Genomic DNA, 17,379 nt, shown 5'->3' on the forward strand with positions numbered 1-17,379 from the left:
TATAGATTCGTGACATAGAAGAACTACAAGTTAAATTACAAGTTCCCACACACTAAATTTGATCTTAACCTAAATTTTTATTTTTATGAATTTTTGTAAACGCATATATCTATTTATTTATTATTTGTAATTTCTCACTCAACAGTATAAACTACTACTCCTGAATCAGCTAGGGCTGAGCTCTGTTTTTCCCCTCTTCTCTCCTTCGTCTTCTCCACCGCTCCCCTCCCTCTCTCTCACACACCACACGCACTCAAACCTCTCCGGCAATACCAAATCCACTCTCCTCAAACAGCAAACAACACCAATCATCGCCGCTCCCTAATTTACATCACCAATTTACACTTGCCAATTTACACTATCAATTTCATATGCCCCCATCCATGGCGACTGAAAACTCCACACACACTTCGCGAGCTGAGGAATTCAAAGTCCAAGCCAATGAAGCCTTCAAAGGTACTATTTTTAAATCAATTTCATTTGTATTTGTGTTTAATTGTAGTAGTTTATTGATTATTGCGTTTGCAGCGCATAAATACTCTCAAGCAATTGATTTGTATACGCAAGCGATAGAGCTGAATAAGGATAATGCGGTTTACTGGGCTAACCGTGCCTTCGCGCACACTAAGCTGGAGGAGTATGGGAGTGCTATACAGGATGCTTCGTCGGCTATTGAGATCGATCCGAAGTATTCGAAGGCGTGTAATTTTTTTGTTTTGCTTTCTATTTGGTGAAGGAATGAGGCAATGTGGCTTGGTGGAATGATGTTGTTCTTTTCCAATGCAGGGATATTATAGGCGAGGCGCGGCCTATATGGCGATGGGGAAATTCAAGGAAGCTCTCAAGGACTTTCAACAAGTTGGTTTCTTCGTTATCATGTTTGATTTTTTGCGTGTTTGATGAATTATTTGTTAATTTGAAATGAATTTGAAAGGTTTAGTCTTGTTAATATTTTACTGTTGAGACTTTAGCCTTAGAAGTATCTGTTGCTTAGTGATTGGATTTCGACTATTCGTTCCTATTTTGGCCTCTGTTAGGCAAATGTTGTGATTGTATATTTGTATTTTGATGTCTTCTTTTGATTATTTGTTTTGTTTAGGTGAAAAGGCTTTGCCCGAATGATCCTGATGCTGCCAAGAAATTGAAGGAGTGTGAGAAGGCAGTCATGAAGCTAAAGTTTGAAGAAGCTATTTCTGTACCTGAGTCAGAAAGACGTTCAGTAGCTGACTCTATTGATTATCACACTATAGGTATGTTCTTGTTGATTTACATGACGCGGTCTCTCGTAAATTTTCTGCTGATTTCATACTCAATTATGTGTGCAAATTCAACTCTTTTCGAACTTTTCCCTTCTTATTTGATCAGCTCTGAATTTATTGCCACATATTGAAATTTATCTTTTAGCCAGTTCCTGTGGCAATGTCTTCTGTTGAAGTACATTTTGGGAAAATGTGTAGTTTGTCTCCTAACCTAATTTTTGTCTTTTTCTACATAGTTAAAAATATATAGTAACTTGCTAGACATGCTAAAGAACAATAAAATCTCCTGATTGACAGTGTTTTTGTGTTTTTATTTCAAATAGAGGTTGACTCACAATATTCTGGAGCAAGAATAGAGGGGGATGTTGTTACATTAGATTTTGTCAAGAAAATGCTGGATGACTTCAAGAATCAGAAGTTCCTACACAAAAGGTATACTGCACTAGCATGGTAAATTATGTGTTTTGCTTCGTAATATATTGATTCTAGATGTCTATACCTCCTAGAGCAAGTCCTGCACTGCTATGGCTATTTTTATTTTTATTTTATTCCTTTTTCTTTTAAGAGTAGGTATTTGAATCTGAGTATAAGATTTTTTTTGGTTACAGATATGCATGCCAGATCGTGCTGCAAATAAGAGATGTGCTGCGAGAGTTGCCATCTCTCGTTGATATCCATGTTCCTGATGGCAAACATTTCACTGTATGCGGTGACGTACATGGTCAGGTAATACTGATTCTTTATTGTTTAAGCCCCACCCCTTTAGTTGATATTGCCGATTTGCTGCCACTAGTTAACTGTCTTAAGTTCCTGCGTGACTGCGACACTTTTTTATGCTGTCTTGTAAACTTTCTGTCCAGGCTTTCTTCTGGTAAAGTATCATATTCAATAAACATGTAGCTAGCTATGAAGTGCAATATGGATGGACATGTGACATGTACACTAGTGTGCTAAGCCATTTTTATTTTAGCTTCTCATTTCCAATTAAGTAAATCTTAATTTAAGGTTCCTTTGTTCTTCTTACCTGTTCTTTTGACAGTTAATTTAATTTTTTTGGTTCTTCTGTTGTGTTTTTGGTGATCGACAATATCTTCTCCTTTGTTATTGTATAAAACAATGACATGAGATGCTTCTGTTGGATTCATTATGTGACCTTCCAGAGCTAATTTATGTCAATGACTCATATTTTGTTTGCAGTTTTATGATTTGTTAAATATATTTGAGCTCAATGGACTTCCTTCAGAAGACAATCCCTATCTGTTCAATGGAGACTTTGTAGACAGAGGTTCATTTTCTCTGGAGGTTATACTGACACTGTTTGCCTTCAAGTGCATGTGCCCGTCAGGTGATCCAAGCATATTATATTTAATTGTATTCTTAAATCTTAACACCCGAGCTACTTTCAATCTATCCTATTCATTTGAGTACTGGAGAATCCATTTTATAGGTTAGTTTGTTGCTTGCGTGTGCATGCACAATATCCCTAGTCATTACACCAATCCTACAAACGTCCCTGTTGGTCAACTAATTGCTGAGTATTTCTAAGTGTTAGGCAGAGCATGAAAGGACCTAAAAAGTAGAAAAAATCTATACTAGCCATCAATCATCATTGTGTATCATCTTTTTAATGTTTTGAGATTCACGTCGAAGTCATGGTTCTTGAATAACAACTTATCCTGTTCATTATATCTTTCTTTTGATTATTTCTTTCAGCATAGTCTTAAATATTCTGTGTCTGACAGCAGTCACAGCATTGGTTCTGACAATATCTGTTTATTCTAATTTCAGCTATATACCTTTCTCGAGGAAACCATGAAAGCAAAAGCATGAATAAGATCTATGGTTTCGAGGGTGAAGTTAGATCCAAATTGAATGATACATTTGTGGAACTATTTGCGGAAGTGTTCTGTTGCTTACCTTTGGCTCATGTCATCAACAATAAAGTTTTTGTCGTTCACGGAGGTCTTTTCAGTGTTGATGGAGTGAAGCTATCTGACATCCGTGCAATTGACCGTTTTTGTGAGCCTCCTGAGGAGGGTAAGCTTAAGATGCAACATATTAGCCCCTTATCTGGCATTTTCGTCTAAATTATCTTGTGCTTAAATTCGGTAGCTTAAGCCTTAATGTTGATAGCAAAGAACAGTAATTCATTTTGTGCACATAATTATCTCAATCAGGACTGGTAAGTTAGGTAATTTTGATGCATTTTCTCTCACTGTTAACCAGGGTTGATGTGTGAATTACTGTGGAGTGATCCACAACCTCAGCTTGGCAGGGGACCAAGCAAGCGTGGTGTTGGCCTTTCATTCGGAGGAGATGTAACGAAAAGATTTTTACAGGACAACAACCTAGGTAAATCTTTACAACTTTCTCGTGATTCCATGAACAGCCACTTGTTAATTCACTAGCTCTAGTTGCTGTATATATTATCACCATTTGCGTGACATTATTTTACAGATTTAGTGGTGCGATCACATGAAGTTAAGGATGAGGGTTACGAGATTGATCATGATGGTAAACTCATTACTGTATTCTCTGCTCCAAATTATTGTGATCAGGTAATGTAATATTGTTAATCCAGCTTTTCTTTATAGCTTGTTTTGGAGTCTTGATATGCTATCATTGAATGCATGTAATTTTACTGCGATGAGTTTACACATTGCTGCAGATGGGAAACAAAGGCGCATTTATTCGTTTTGAAGCACCAGATCTCAAACCCAATATTGCAACGTTCACTTCTGTGGTTAGTAGTTTCTCCTTCACACCCCCTCCAAACCACAAACTTTACAAAAATGTATTCGGTAACATCTATCTTTCCCTAATTTATTAAATATAACTGACCTTTTCTTCTGTATTTTTTGTTCTGCAGCCGCACCCTGATGTCAAACCAATGGCATACGCGAACAACTTCCTACGGATGTTCTCGTGATCCTTGAGTTCTCCTTCCCACCTTTCTAATTTTTCTTTTTAGTGCAAGAGAAGACACTCTTGTTGCTTCCACAAGTGCAGAATTCCGAAGGGCTGAAGACTCGGTTTAATTGATCAAAAGTTAACATGTGTACATTGGACGAATTGCCGGTTTGGTTGGAAGTGTGTGCCGAGTTGCTGAAGGTGGCAACTGGCAACTAGGTGCTCAATGTAGGCATGTACAACATGATCCTTCTTTATCTGTATTTACATCGATTTGATGTATGATTTATTTAACCGTTGATTGTTTTTTACCTCTTTGAAGCAAATCTATGATTCTTGAAACCCATTACTTTCGTTGTTATAGCAGTGCAGTGTAAATGATTGTCGAAATTATTGTTTTAGGTGAAAATTTAGAGCATGCACTAAAGCACCTAAATCATTAGCACAAAGATAGTTGAGTGTTTTATCTCCATTTTTTTTGCTTTCACGTGCATTTAAATCTTATGTACTTCGCACTATTTACATTTATTACTACTATTATTTTGTTGTATTTTGAAATTAAGAGAGAGTAAAGTGAGAAATTATATTGAAATGCGTAAGAAGTGTGATCATCCATTGACCGATTAATCAGATAATATGCTGAGAATCATGAATTTAAATACTATATTATCAGAAGTTTTCATTTTTGTTCAATATTTGCATTCATGTATAAAATGATTGTCACTTCATCTCTTGGTTATACTTAAAAGTGTGATTGTTTCATTAAAATTAAAATAAAAGAGAGAAAATAATATCGACCTTTTTTTAAGTGTTTTGACTTTCATTTTTTTTAGGTTACGACGTAATAATTTTTTTTTTAGCAAAAACAATCCCTTTAAAGTTCTTATGAGATGGATGCTAGGAAAGAATATATATTCATTGGTATTAGTAACATCTATCAAATTTGTCAAGCCCTTCTCGAATGCAATCTCATTTATGCATACCTCAGAATCCCTCTCGTTTCTGTGTGTTAAGGTTCATTCATGCACCCTCCACTTCAGATGTAGGAGCCGCTCATTGTTCGTGCCTCTGCAGTGATGTTACTTCCTACTCTTGTCCGTGTGTTACACTTTTACTCTATAATCTTTTTTCTTAACTTAATAACTAGCCGTTCCTAAAATTCTATATTGGAAAGAAATTTCTCACTTGAAATGAGACACTGAAAAAAAAATTTGATCACTTCAAGAGGATATGTTGTTCTATGAAACTAAAAAGTAAAAAATAGTATTAACAGGTTGTAGCGCAGTTAGCAGTGCGGAGCTGGTAATCTTGAGGTCACGGTTCATACCCCGCCACTTGATGAGATCCTTTCGGCCTTAATCCGTAAATCCCGTCGAGCAAGATTAGTCAGATTTTGCCAAAGGTGGATCCGTCGAGCAAGTAGTACTAACCAATTATTAGCCCGGCCCACTTTGATTATTCGTTAGATTTTGGCCCGGCCCATTATCTATCTCTTCCCCACAGTGTTCTTCCGAAGAGCCATCTTTCCTCTTCCGTTTACGAAAATGATTCCAAGGCAAATTCTAGCCCGAGCCCGATTGCTAGCCCGGCCCGCCCCTCGCAGTTCACAGCCCGTTAATCACTACTACCCGAGCCTTGAATTTCATCACAACCTCCAAACCCGGCGTTATTCGGATGCTCCGCTTCCAATTCCGGCCGCCGCCAATCCAATCACTCCGGTCTCCCCGGAGCCTCCTCTCGTTCCGGTTTCAACTCCTTCACCGACGGCTTCCAAAAGCTCTTTGAATGAAGCTGAGCTGAAGAAGTTCGCCGCCATTTCCGAGACATGGTTTATAAGAAGAATTGATTCATATGTTTGTTGAATTTGAAGATTTTGCTTGAATGTACTTTTCAATTTGTTCAATTGGTGTTAGGTGGGATGCTGATGGACCGTTCAAGCCGCTGCATGCGATGAATCCGACGAGACTTGCGTTTATTAGGTCGACTCTGTGCCGGCATTTTGGGTAATTTCAGTTTGCCTTTGCATATTTAGCTGTTTCTGTAAATTGATTTTCTCTATGTAAATGTGAAGAATTTTTGAGCATTTTCCCCAAATTTTGAGTAATGTTCAATGCAACATGTTTCAGGAAGGATCCACGGAGTTCGAGGCCGTTTGAAGGGTTGAAGTTTGTGGATGTTGGTTGTGGAGGAGGGATTCTATCTGAGGTATAACTTTTATCTGCTTTGGTGATCTTTGGAGTTGGCATGATTCGTTGATAGATATTCGGATTTCGTGTTCACTGGGCTGATCGGAGTTTGTTGAGTATTGTTTATGTAGTAATAGTGTTGTTGAATTGGTTATCTATGTAGTATACTTGTGAATCTTGATATGTATGTGGAATGTTTGCTAGTATTGGTTCGTGTCTTAGGATGACTCGTTTCTGGCCTTCATTGATCGTTTTATCATATTTTCAGCCTTTAGCACGCATGGGCGCAAGTGTTACCGGGGTTGATGCTGTGGAAAAGAATATCAGAATTGCCCAGCTTCACGCGGTATGTCTTATTTATGGAGGAAACGTAGAATTGAACTAGTTCAGTGCATTTCACGCACATGTCTTGTATGGTTTTATTTTGAAATTGCATGTCATCTTGTTTCATATTCAACCATATACAATAAATTACAGGAAAACTTGAATATTGATCTGCAAACCTAGTATTTGTTATTAGTTAAAGATAGTGGTGGACAATCTGAGAAAATAAAAATGGAATGAATTCTATCCAGCAATATATTTACAGAGCTGTACTCTGCATGATGTTACCAGAATGAACTGAAATTATTGCCTATTGTCAACCCGTTTCCGTATACGTTTCAGTGAGAGTGTATATATTTTGCAGGATTTGGATCCAACAACTTCATCTATTGACTATCTTTGTACAACAGCTGGTATATGTCGTACTTATATGTTCAGTGTGAAGGTTAAGGCGGTTGATTAATTATTCTTTTTTCCTTACATATTTTCAGTCACTATCTTTAGCACAGAAACTTGCATTTTTGTATTTGATCATGACTTGGTTAGCTCATGTAGTTATTTATTGCTACCATTTCTGACAGTTTTGACAAAAAAGTTCCGTCTTTGTGGTTTTGTGTCATTCTGTTAATCTACCCTCTTTATTCTTTTTTTTTTTCCGTGATCCCCATATGGGGTATGAACATTTTTCGGGAATTAACATCTATGCCTTTGTTGATCTATTATTCGATTCATTTATATGAGATTTACTTTCTGGACTTGGAAACCTATTCTTCTGAACCTGATTTAAATACTATGCTTTGATAGAGAAATTAGTGGAAGAGCAGAGGAAATTCGATGCTGTACTTGCTCTTGAGGTATGTTGTTTATGCTTTAAATGGAGATTTATACTGAGACATTGTGTCTGTATTTGTTGCTTTCCCGTGATTCTTCTTGGATTGTGGAGATGTCCACCTGATTGTTTACATGCTATCCAGGTAATTGAGCATGTTGCAGACCCTTCTGATTTCTGCAAATCGTTGTCATCTTTGACTGAAAATGGTGGAGCTACTGTGATCTCAACAATCAATCGATCAATGAGGGCATATGCAACAGCTATCGTCATGGCAGAATATGTCTTGCGTTGGGTATGCTACTTTTCCATATTGCTCAATGTGGTTAAGACATGCTTATTCCACAATGTTGACAGCCCTGTAAAAAATAAAGTTATGCTTCATAAACTCAAATCACGTAGACTTCTAGTGTTGGTACTGTGCTTCCCGAGCTTCATATCTGGGCATTGTAGTCGTATCTACTTAGGCATTCCATAAATTCTGCAGATATATTTTTCATAGGTTTTTGTTCATAATGATGACACTGTTTTGACTTGCATAAATCTGTCAGCTACCAGCGGGCACACATGACTGGTCGAGCTTTCTCACCCCAGAAGAGCTAGTCCTAATTCTTCAACGCGCTTCAGTTTCTGTAAGTCCGAAGCAAATCATCATACCATTTTGTAGCAGTCCGTCCTTACGTTCGTGAGATGTAAACTACTGCTTGCTTTACCTTTCAGGTTCAAGAGATGGCTGGGTTCGCCTACAACCCCCTGACCGGGCGATGGTTCCTCTCTGACGATATAGGTGTAAATTTCATTGCATATGCCACAAAGAACCGCGAATAGATCAGGTCTAACGATCGCTCTGTTTCTTTCTCATGTTTTAATGGGATAATTGTCGCTAAAACCACAAACATCAGGCCAATTCGGGTTTGTCTCGTGCTTTTCGAAATTTGATGGCAGACTAGAATTGACCAAAGTTCGTAGTTTTAGCAGCAATTACCCATATACTTCTATTTATTTATTTTTTGTTCTAATTTACCATGGCAGTGGTTCTCATTTTTGCACAAATGTGGCAGAAGGAATGTTTTGAGGCCGAAAGAAGTGTTCAATATTCGAAGATATACCAGTTTCTTTTTTTTTTTTTTTTTTATGGCTATTAGTGACAAAATATACAAATAATAATATGTTTATTCAATGATTTTGTTGCGTTAATTGTTCTCTATTTATGGTCTTTCTGAGAAGTTTTATCATACTTAAAAGCCCCACCAAATTTAACTAGTACTACTATAACATTTCAACTAGATTGTTGTTTTATGACTTTATCACAACAAAATATTCTCAATTTTATATAGAAACATATAGAAACACACTTTTATAATAAGAAAATATTGGAATTTGAGCCTCATGATAATATTGCAAAAACATTAAAATCTTATATAAATAATTTGTTTATGATATGATAAGGATTATATAGTGCGCATCCCAACACACTGCCATGCATGCCGCAAATTGGGCTCCACACCACATTTTAATTATAAATATCTTTATCCATAACTCATCATAGTTATATTTGTAACCATTAAATATCTCATACTTTCTATTTGACTGAAGTGGTCAAATATTTTAATCAAATGTTTTTAAAGTTCCATAAAATATTTAGCTATAGAAATATCAATTATAGTAAAATTGATTCATCTTTTCAAGTCTGAATTAGTATTATTTAAATGTTATTTACCAAACTAATAATAAATGTTAAATAGTAGTACTAGTATTTTATATCGCTACTTCAGAAAATATATGGTGTTTTAGAACTTTAGTAGTAGTAATATTTCTTAAAAAATAAAAATCTGTAACACAAAATCACTAATCATTCTTATTTCAATCTAAAACGACATCAACTTGTAGGATGAGGTAAACTCTTTTACTTTATAACATAAACTTTTATTGAATACTACTCGATTCCTATATATATATATATATATATATATATATATGGGCGTAACGAGTTTTAAGAAATATTAAAAAAAATGGGTGAAAAAAGGTTAGTGGAATAATAGTCTCATTTATATATATTAGTTTTAAATGAAACGTGGGTGGAATGAGTTAGTGGAAGTTGGGACCCTATTACCATTTATGGTAAAAGTGAATCGGGATTCTTATTCGCGAATGGACTAAAAACGAAACTTCTATTCACGGACAGAGAGCACGTGGTAAGACAAAATTCAAAAGTTGGAGACAGAATATACTCTAATTCCATGCAAATTTGAATAAATGTCTAGGAAGAATATATAAAATTAGTAGAATGAAATCTCATTTTTATTAGCTTTATATACTTATTAATTTTATACTCCCTCCGTCCCCAATTAAGAGTCACACTTTTCCATTTCGATCCATCCCCAATTAAGAGTCACACTTTATTTTTACCATAAATGGTAGTAGGTCCCACATCCCACTAAATCACTTCACTCACATTTTATTATAAAACCAATATAAAAAAGTGGGTCCCACATTCCACTAACTTTTTCAACCAACTTTTCTTTACATTTTAAAACTCGTGCCCGGTCAAACTAGGACTGCTAATGGGGGACGGAGGGAGTAATAAATTAGGAGAGTATGAGGTTTCATTTTCAAAGTACAAATTGAAACATTATAACGTCATTCCAAACTGAGTTAGTTATCATATTTGCTTCCTCTTCTCATTAAGCGCGAAATCTCTCTCTCACACACGTAAATTGAAGTTCCTTTCACCACTGTTCGATTGAGGAAGACAACTACTCAAACAAGAAGAAAAATGGAAGGCGATCACTCAAAACTCGCCCGAGGCCGCTTGGCCGTGCTCTCAGCTCACCTCGCAGCTCCATTCGATCACCGCGCCGCCGCAATTCTCGAATCATCCGCCTGCTCCGCCGCCGTCGCACCGCCGCCGTATCTGCAAGGATCGCTAACCCTAATCGACGACCGCACCGGCAAAAAGTACCAGGTTCACGTCTCCGAGGAAGGCACCGTCAAAGCCACCGACCTCAAAAAGGTTTCCCCCAATTTCTATCTCATTATTACTTCAATTTCAAGTGTGTGTGTGTGTGTGTGTGTTGATGTTATCGCTTCAGTAGTTAATTCGAATAATCGATTTAATTTCTAATTTTCTAGTGTGGTGATTCAATTGAGTGTTGCAGATTACCACCGGGAAGAATGACAAGGGGATTAAGCTCTACGATCCTGGTTATCTCAACACGGCGCCGGTGCGATCGTCGATCTGCTATATTGACGGAGACGAAGGGATTTTGAGGTACAGAGGCTATCCGATCGAGGAGCTGGCGGAGGGGAGTTCGTTTTTGGAAGTTGCTTATCTTTTGAGTAAGCTTTGCATTCTGTGTTTGCATCTGAGGAAATGCCTAATTTATGATTTGATTTGGCATCGAACGCCTGATTTTGTTGATTTGTATGTTTAGTATTCGTAAGAGTGACTCTGTTTTGGTTGTTAAGTTCACTGGCTAGTCAATTTGATTTTCGACATTGGTTGCTTTTTCGCCTCTCTCGCATTTAATTTTGATGAAGTCTTCCTTTTTTTGGTAGTGTATGGAAATTTACCGTCCGAAGGTCAGTTGGCGGATTGGGAGTTTTCCGTCTCACAACATTCAGCTGTTCCTCAAGGAATATTGGTATTTTTCTCTAAGTTGTTTTCTCTGTGTGTGCGCATGTGTTTCTTTTCTATTGTATTTATCAGAGTACCTTTATTTTGGGTTGATCATATATATGGTTAGGATACTGTTCAATATCGATGGGTTTTTCACATGAAAATTGAGTTTCTAAAGGTATTTCACCGTCTTTGGCAGGACATCATACAAGCAATGCCACATGATGCTCATCCAATGGGTGTTCTTGTTAGTGCTATGAGTGCTCTTTCAGTCTTTCATCCCGATGCAAATCCAGCTTTACGAGTAAGCTTTTTCTATTTTATTTTTTTAGTATAGAGTTTTTACAGTTTTTCTTCTTTGTTGTTCACTTGTTCCTTATATCAGATTTTGACTAGCTTGAAACTCCATAATAGAAAGGGTACTGTTGGTGTTGTTGCCACGACTTCAGAATTTATCTTCTCGAAAGAATACTTTTCTGTTTATTTATTCATCAATGTTCTTTGACATAGGGCCAAGACATATATGAGTCTAAGCAAGTGAGAGACAAACAAATTGTCCGCATACTTGGGAAGGTAATACTCAGATTATGTCTACTGTCTGCATGCATATTTGCTTCGACATATTTCACAACATTGTACAGCCGATCATGATATTTGGTGGAGGATATATTAAAATCCTATCAATTTTTTTCAGGCGCCAACAATTGCTGCAGCTGCCTATTTGAGAATGGCAGGGAGGCCACCTGTTCTTCCATCTAGCAACCTCTCATACTCGGAGAACTTCTTATATATGCTTGATTCATTGTATGCACTTATTCCTTGATGTGTTCCAAATAATTTGTCTTTAAGATTAATATCAAGTTAAGTATATCCTACTATAGATCTATCTTAGTGCATATTACCAAATGTTTGATTTGTTTTTAGCTGAGGTGATGTTACAACTAATGTTTCGCTTTAAAAAAACAGGGGCAATAGGTCTTATAGACCAAATCCTCGGCTTGCTCGTACACTAGATATTCTTTTCATATTACATGCAGAGCATGAGATGAATTGCTCCACTGCAGCTGCGAGGCACCTTGCTTCAAGGTTATATCTCATCATCTTCTTGGACAATAAAAAAATTGAAGTTTTCATTTGTAACTTGGTGTAAATCTGCTTCTACAGTGGCGTTGATGTGTATACAGCCCTTTCTGGTGCAGTTGGCGCTCTATATGGTCCACTTCATGGTGGAGCAAATGAGGTACTCATCAATTACTTCTCTGAAACTACTTCATAAGAAGATTTTGGTATCTGTGATTATGAACTGTTCAAGTTACATTAAAATCCAGTCTTTTCTTGTTTGTTTACTTTGTAGGCTGTGCTTAAGATGTTGAGTGAGATCGGAACCATAGACAATATTCCTGACTTCATCGAAGGCGTAAAGAACAGGTTGGTAACCTTCCATGCCTGCCATCTTTTTTAAGACAACTAGTAAAAGGTTCACGTGGATGGATTTAACATTGTGCGAGTGTAATGTCATAATCTCTAGGAAGCGTAAGATGTCTGGTTTTGGGCACCGCGTCTACAAGAACTATGATCCGCGAGCGAAGGTCATCAAGAAACTAGCTGAGGAAGTATTTTCAATTGTTGGCAGGGATCCTCTAATAGAGGTGGGTCTTTTGAACCCTGAATTTCGAGCATTGCTAAAGAGGAATAATTATTTTTCGATAACCTTATTAATACATGATCCAAGCATTGCTTGCAAATCAAGAGTAAAATTTGAGATGCAGGCTGGATCTGAATCGGTTAATGTCATTTACAGGTGGCCATAGCCTTGGAAAAAGCTGCATTATCGGATGAGTACTTTGTGAAGAGGAAGTTGTACCCAAATGTTGACTTCTATTCTGGCTTAATATACAGGTATTATTATTGACATTCTCTTTGGCTTCATTTTCATCTTGCAATCATTTTGGTATCTTCTTAGTCTACTCGTCTCCATGTTGTATTCAGGGCTATGGGTTTCCCAACAGAGTTCTTTCCAGTTTTGTTTGCGATTCCTCGAATGGCTGGCTACCTATCTCACTGGCGAGAGTCCCTAGATGATCCTGACACGAAGATAATGAGACCGGCACAGGTAATCTTTACCCGGCTTTCTTTGTCAAGTTCTTCCTTCGAGACATTGGGCTTGTTATAGATGAACTAGAATGCACCACGGTTTTTTTCCCATGTCGTTACCTTCCTAGATTATGTAATTGGCCTGAAAATTACACTGCATTTATCACGTATTGATGGTTTCCGAGACAAACAGAGTCCTTCAAGAGGGCGGCCTACCATTCTGATCGTCGTTGGGGAATTATCTATATGTCGTGCTGCATTTTGGGGAATTATGTCTTCATTTTATCGATTCTACTGCATTTTGAAATTGGTTTAATTTCCAGGTGTATACTGGTGTGTGGCTACGACCGTACGTGCCACTGCAAGAACGAATGGTTTCAAGAGAAGAAGATAAACTTGGTCAGGTCGCAGTCTCCAACGCAACCAAGAGGCGTTTGGCTGGTTCCGGTGCATAGCCCTACACAACTCCCTGCATCAGATCATCCGTTTTCTCGCCTATAGAAATAAGTATCGATCTTTCAGTCGTATGGCCGCTCTGCGTTTTTCATCCCCGTTCATGGTTGAAGTAAAATAAAATGTAGCAGCACTCTTACTTCCTTTCTATTTGCTGTTTCTGTATTTAAAACTCGTGTCAAGTCAAATGGTGACAAATTATAAGGGGCAGAGGGAGTATTAGATCTATGCTGTTAAACTTGTCTACCATTTATTTATTAGACTTTAGTATAGTCAAATTTAATTCTATAAATTATACTCCTTCTATCTCATTAAATATGAAACATTTGCTTTTTATCGTGAGATAACATTTGCTTTTCATCACGAGATTGAATTTCAATGGTGGGGGGCACAACTTTGTTGAAGTTGTGAAGTATTTTATGAGTGATAAAGCCAGGATTTCAACGGTGGAGGGCCCAATTAAAAGGCACTTCAAATCCAAAAAAATCACACCATAAATTTTCATTAATATAAATCAAATTCACATATCACCAAAAACTACATCAATTTGTCAAGATCTATCTTGAATCCATTCATCTCAGCCTCATGGCATATTTCCTTACACTTTGCAAGCCTTCCATCAGCCATAAACACCCCAATCACTCCCCTGTAAATATCATAAGTTGGAGTAAAACCACATTCCTTCATCTTGGCAAAATACCTCCCGGCCCTCGACACGTCGCCCGAGGCAACGAAAAGCCTCAGCAGCACGCGATACGCCGGGAGATCAACCGGGCAATTCGAAGCCTCCATTTCCCACACAACCGCCATCGCATCCCTGTACCTCCCCTCGAGAAACCGGCTGTGGATCAGAGCCGTGTACATCACCACCCCGGGGACGATCCTACCCGAGCTCCTCGCCCACTCGTACAGCGCCTCCACGACGTCGAACTTCCCCAGCCTCGCGCAGACCTTCATGATGGCCGTGCAGTCCTGCTGGCTCAGCGCGAGATCGTCCCTCTTCGCCAGCTCCTCCAGCAGCGGCAGCGCGAGCGCCCTCTTATCCGGGCACTTCCCAAGTTCAAGAATCACTTTCGCGTACACGCTCGGGCTCAGCACTCTTTTACGACTCTCAGCAGCCGAGAGAAGCCTGCACGCGAGGCGCGTGTTGCCTCCTCTCACGAGCCCCCTCACGACCGCCTCGTACACGCTCTGGCTGGATAAGTTGAGGAAGCTGTCCAGCTCGAACGGCATCTTCAAGTCGTGCGCCCTCGCCATGACCTCAACCGTGGAAGCAAGGATCCGGTCATCGGGGAACAAATGCGGCTGGTTTTGAGCCCAGCAGAGCACGTGCAACGCGCGGTTCGGGAGCCCCATATGCCCGAGCTCCCTCACCGTCAACGACAGCGATCCTTTCCGGAGAAGCCGGCTCCATTGGTTGAGAACTAAGGACACATTCTCATCAGATTGGAGGCTCTTGATCTCCCTAGCTAAGCTGATCAAGAAAGCCGGATTCTTGTAAATCTGATTCGACACTGGCTGCCTCGACACAGCAACATGAGTCCTGATCAGTTTCTTGGAAGTGGGAACTCCCAAAGGCCGGATCTTGTGAGGAATCGGAAGCGGAAGAGGCCGTTGCCGGCTCAAATTCCCGGGCTTCTGAGGAACTCTCCCTTGGAAAAGGGATGAAATGGCCTCGAGTTCATCCGATTCCCACGATACATCTCCATCGTCGCCATCAATTGTATCGATTTCCTCACAATCGGAATCCTCAACTTTGTGAATCACAGGGTGGAAGTCGGGCGGAGCCTCGGTGTGGCGGCGGTGGCGGAGATTCTTGGGAAGCTGCAGCCTTTTGCGGTGGTTGGGTTTTTTGGCGGATGCGAATGCTGCTACGGGAGAGAATCTGTTGCTGCGGTGGAAGGGATATGGAGACGTGAAGCAGATTAAGCTCTCCATCTATCAAAATCGGAAGCAATTAGTGCGACGGTTTCTCATAGGCATTTGATCGAACATGTGGTGTGTGCGGGTTTGGAAAAAGGGGATTTGTGGATTGATTTGAGCAGTGTGAAATTCCGATTGGGTAGCTCAGTAGAAAACAGTATTCGGAGAAATTCTAATCGGAAACAGTGTGAAATTCCGATGACAAATTGAATCTACCAAATTTTGATTTTGGAAAATCCGAATTCCGATTAATCAACTATCTCACCCGCTTTACTGGTTATTCGTGTGTTTTTATTTTTTTTAATTGAATAAAGTACTATTATATCCACGTGGACACCACATTTAATTATTTTTTTATTTTTATTTTTATTTTTATGTTAAAGTTTTTACTTTTCACTAATATACATCGAATAAATGTCAGTTTTGATATTACCAAAATACGAATTTGTTAAAAAACATTTACTTTTTGAAAAACAGGTCCATAACAAATGAAAATGTCGCCAAAGTTTTGACATCGAATAAATGTCAGTTTTGATATTACCAAAATACGAATTTGTTAAAAAACATTTACTTTTTGAAAAACAGGTCCATAACAAATGAAAATGTCGCCAAAGTAGTCCTTTTCTCGACGATTCCGCAAAAAAACTAAAAGTCAATGCTAATTGCACAATGACATGACTGTTAGTTTTTTACAGAATCGTAAAAAAAATATCACTCCAACAAGGATTTCATTTGTTATGAACCTATTTTTCAAAAAATGAATATTTTAGACCAATTTATATTTTAGTCATATATCTAGAACCAAAATTGACCATTAATATCCGTACATTTTGCTTTTCACCAAAGTATTAAATAATTTATACAAAAGGATTTAAAAAGAATCAAAGGTGAAGTTGGGATTGATTTGTGGGCCTACCGCAAGGAGTATTTTTGTGTTGGGCCAGAGGATTCAAACCTATTACAAGAGTTGGGCCTAAAGGAATTATGTTAAGTACAATCTCTTGGGCTTAATTATAGGTAAACTGCCTCTAAAATCATGAACTTTCACGAAAGTCTGGAATTTTCCGTGAACTTTAAAAGTTGCATAAAAAATCACGAACTTTGCCGGGTTGTGCAAATTTCCCGAATGACCCGACCCTGAAATTTTCCGGCATAAACTCATCTTATGTGGCAGCCGGAAGTGTGACTAGGCAGCCGGGAGACAAAACGATGTCGTTTTGTGTTTGTTGAGAAAAAAATTTGAAAATTTGGAGATGAGAAACAAAGGGAGAGAGAAGGGACAGTAGGTGGAGATGAATTGGGACGTGAATTGGATGGGGGAGATGAATTGGGGCGGTTGGCGGTGGATGGTGATGATGGGGGCGAAGCAGCGAGGGGAAGGGACGGAGGGCGACGGAGCGCCGCCGCCGCCGCAAGGGAGATGAATTGGGGCGATCGGCGGGGGATGGTGATGATGGGGGCGGAGCAGCGAGGGCAGAGGGCGACGGAGCGTCGCCGCCGCCGCTAGGGAGATGAATTGGGGCGGTCGGCGGTGGATGGTGATGATGGGGGCGGAGCAGCGAGAGGAGCGACGGAGCGCCGCCACTCCCACAGTGGCGGCGCGAAGAGGCTGAGAGTGGGAGAGATAAGGAGGGGGAAAGAGAGAGAAAGGAGGGAAAGAAAGAGAAGAAGGGGAGGAGCAGGTGGTGCGCCGGAGCGGCTGCCGGCGGTGGTGGTGGTGGTGCTGGAGTGAGAAAGGAGATCTTTTTTTTTTTAAAAAAAAAAATTAAGGTTTGGGTAAAT

At 39.0% G+C, this 17,379-nt stretch overlaps 4 protein-coding genes across 5 annotated transcripts; 3 read left to right on the forward strand and 1 right to left on the reverse strand.

The window, feature by feature from the left end:
* Window positions 1-151: 151 nt before the first annotated feature.
* LOC125197296 (serine/threonine-protein phosphatase 5-like) lies at window positions 152-4,480 on the forward strand. Its single transcript, XM_048096024.1, has 12 exons — window positions 152-456; window positions 529-698; window positions 787-858; window positions 1,100-1,250; window positions 1,583-1,691; window positions 1,868-1,985; window positions 2,457-2,604; window positions 3,048-3,296; window positions 3,486-3,611; window positions 3,717-3,817; window positions 3,928-4,002; window positions 4,129-4,480. Exons 1-12 carry the CDS (start codon window positions 372-374, stop codon window positions 4,186-4,188), a joined length of 1,464 nt encoding a protein of 487 aa, XP_047951981.1. The 5' UTR covers window positions 152-371; the 3' UTR covers window positions 4,189-4,480.
* A 1,184-nt stretch (window positions 4,481-5,664) lies between these two features.
* Window positions 5,665-8,724, forward strand: LOC125196171 (ubiquinone biosynthesis O-methyltransferase, mitochondrial-like). Of its 2 annotated transcripts, none has more exons than XM_048094578.1 (10): window positions 5,665-5,997; window positions 6,083-6,172; window positions 6,296-6,374; window positions 6,624-6,701; window positions 7,044-7,092; window positions 7,484-7,533; window positions 7,654-7,803; window positions 8,060-8,140; window positions 8,229-8,341; window positions 8,541-8,724. In XM_048094578.1, the coding sequence occupies exons 1-9, from the start codon at window positions 5,714-5,716 to the stop codon at window positions 8,334-8,336; spliced, it is 969 nt and encodes a 322-aa protein (XP_047950535.1). In that variant the 5' UTR covers window positions 5,665-5,713; the 3' UTR covers window positions 8,337-8,341; window positions 8,541-8,724. The 2 variants fall into 2 exon arrangements, with proteins under 2 accessions (XP_047950535.1, XP_047950536.1); XM_048094579.1 differs by having other exon boundaries at window positions 8,570-8,724.
* Window positions 8,725-10,163: 1,439 nt separating this feature from the next.
* On the forward strand, window positions 10,164-13,952 carry LOC125194484 (citrate synthase, glyoxysomal-like). Its single transcript, XM_048092726.1, has 13 exons — window positions 10,164-10,521; window positions 10,667-10,847; window positions 11,067-11,152; window positions 11,327-11,431; window positions 11,638-11,700; window positions 11,822-11,931; window positions 12,094-12,213; window positions 12,292-12,367; window positions 12,482-12,555; window positions 12,656-12,776; window positions 12,929-13,026; window positions 13,117-13,240; window positions 13,545-13,952. Exons 1-13 carry the CDS (start codon window positions 10,285-10,287, stop codon window positions 13,674-13,676), a joined length of 1,527 nt encoding a protein of 508 aa, XP_047948683.1. The 5' UTR covers window positions 10,164-10,284; the 3' UTR covers window positions 13,677-13,952.
* A 198-nt stretch (window positions 13,953-14,150) lies between these two features.
* On the reverse strand, window positions 14,151-15,870 carry LOC125194485 (pentatricopeptide repeat-containing protein At2g01860). The gene has a single exon (XM_048092727.1). The coding sequence runs from the start codon at window positions 15,610-15,612 to the stop codon at window positions 14,212-14,214; it is 1,401 nt and encodes a 466-aa protein (XP_047948684.1). The 5' UTR covers window positions 15,613-15,870; the 3' UTR covers window positions 14,151-14,211.
* Between the last annotated feature and the right edge of the window lie 1,509 nt (window positions 15,871-17,379).

The sequence above is a fragment of the Salvia hispanica genome, chromosome 6 (assembly GCF_023119035.1).
Source record: "Salvia hispanica cultivar TCC Black 2014 chromosome 6, UniMelb_Shisp_WGS_1.0, whole genome shotgun sequence".
Taxonomy (NCBI): domain Eukaryota; kingdom Viridiplantae; phylum Streptophyta; class Magnoliopsida; order Lamiales; family Lamiaceae; genus Salvia; species Salvia hispanica.

What these genes read in the sequence shown, in the direction of transcription:
- LOC125196171 (XM_048094578.1), top strand. Translation starts at nt 5,714, where the DNA reads ATGATTCCAAGGCAAATTCTAGCCCGAGCCCGATTGCTAGCCCGGCCC. An exon ending in GAGGAGGGATTCTATCTGAG is followed by an intron (nt 6,375 to 6,623) that starts GTATAACTTTTA and finishes TCATATTTTCAG; the next exon opens with CCTTTAGCACGCATGGGCGC. An exon ending in CTATCTTTGTACAACAGCTG is followed by an intron (nt 7,093 to 7,483) that starts GTATATGTCGTA and finishes ATGCTTTGATAG; the next exon opens with AGAAATTAGTGGAAGAGCAG.
- LOC125194484 (XM_048092726.1), top strand. Translation starts at nt 10,285, where the DNA reads ATGGAAGGCGATCACTCAAAACTCGCCCGAGGCCGCTTGGCCGTGCTC. An exon ending in CTGTTCCTCAAGGAATATTG is followed by an intron (nt 11,153 to 11,326) that starts GTATTTTTCTCT and finishes CGTCTTTGGCAG; the next exon opens with GACATCATACAAGCAATGCC. An exon ending in GCGAGGCACCTTGCTTCAAG is followed by an intron (nt 12,214 to 12,291) that starts GTTATATCTCAT and finishes CTGCTTCTACAG; the next exon opens with TGGCGTTGATGTGTATACAG.
- LOC125197296 (XM_048096024.1), top strand. Translation starts at nt 372, where the DNA reads ATGCCCCCATCCATGGCGACTGAAAACTCCACACACACTTCGCGAGCT. An exon ending in TATTGATTATCACACTATAG is followed by an intron (nt 1,251 to 1,582) that starts GTATGTTCTTGT and finishes TATTTCAAATAG; the next exon opens with AGGTTGACTCACAATATTCT. An exon ending in CAAGTGCATGTGCCCGTCAG is followed by an intron (nt 2,605 to 3,047) that starts GTGATCCAAGCA and finishes TTCTAATTTCAG; the next exon opens with CTATATACCTTTCTCGAGGA.
- LOC125194485 (XM_048092727.1), bottom strand. Translation starts at nt 15,612, where the DNA reads ATGGAGAGCTTAATCTGCTTCACGTCTCCATATCCCTTCCACCGCAGC.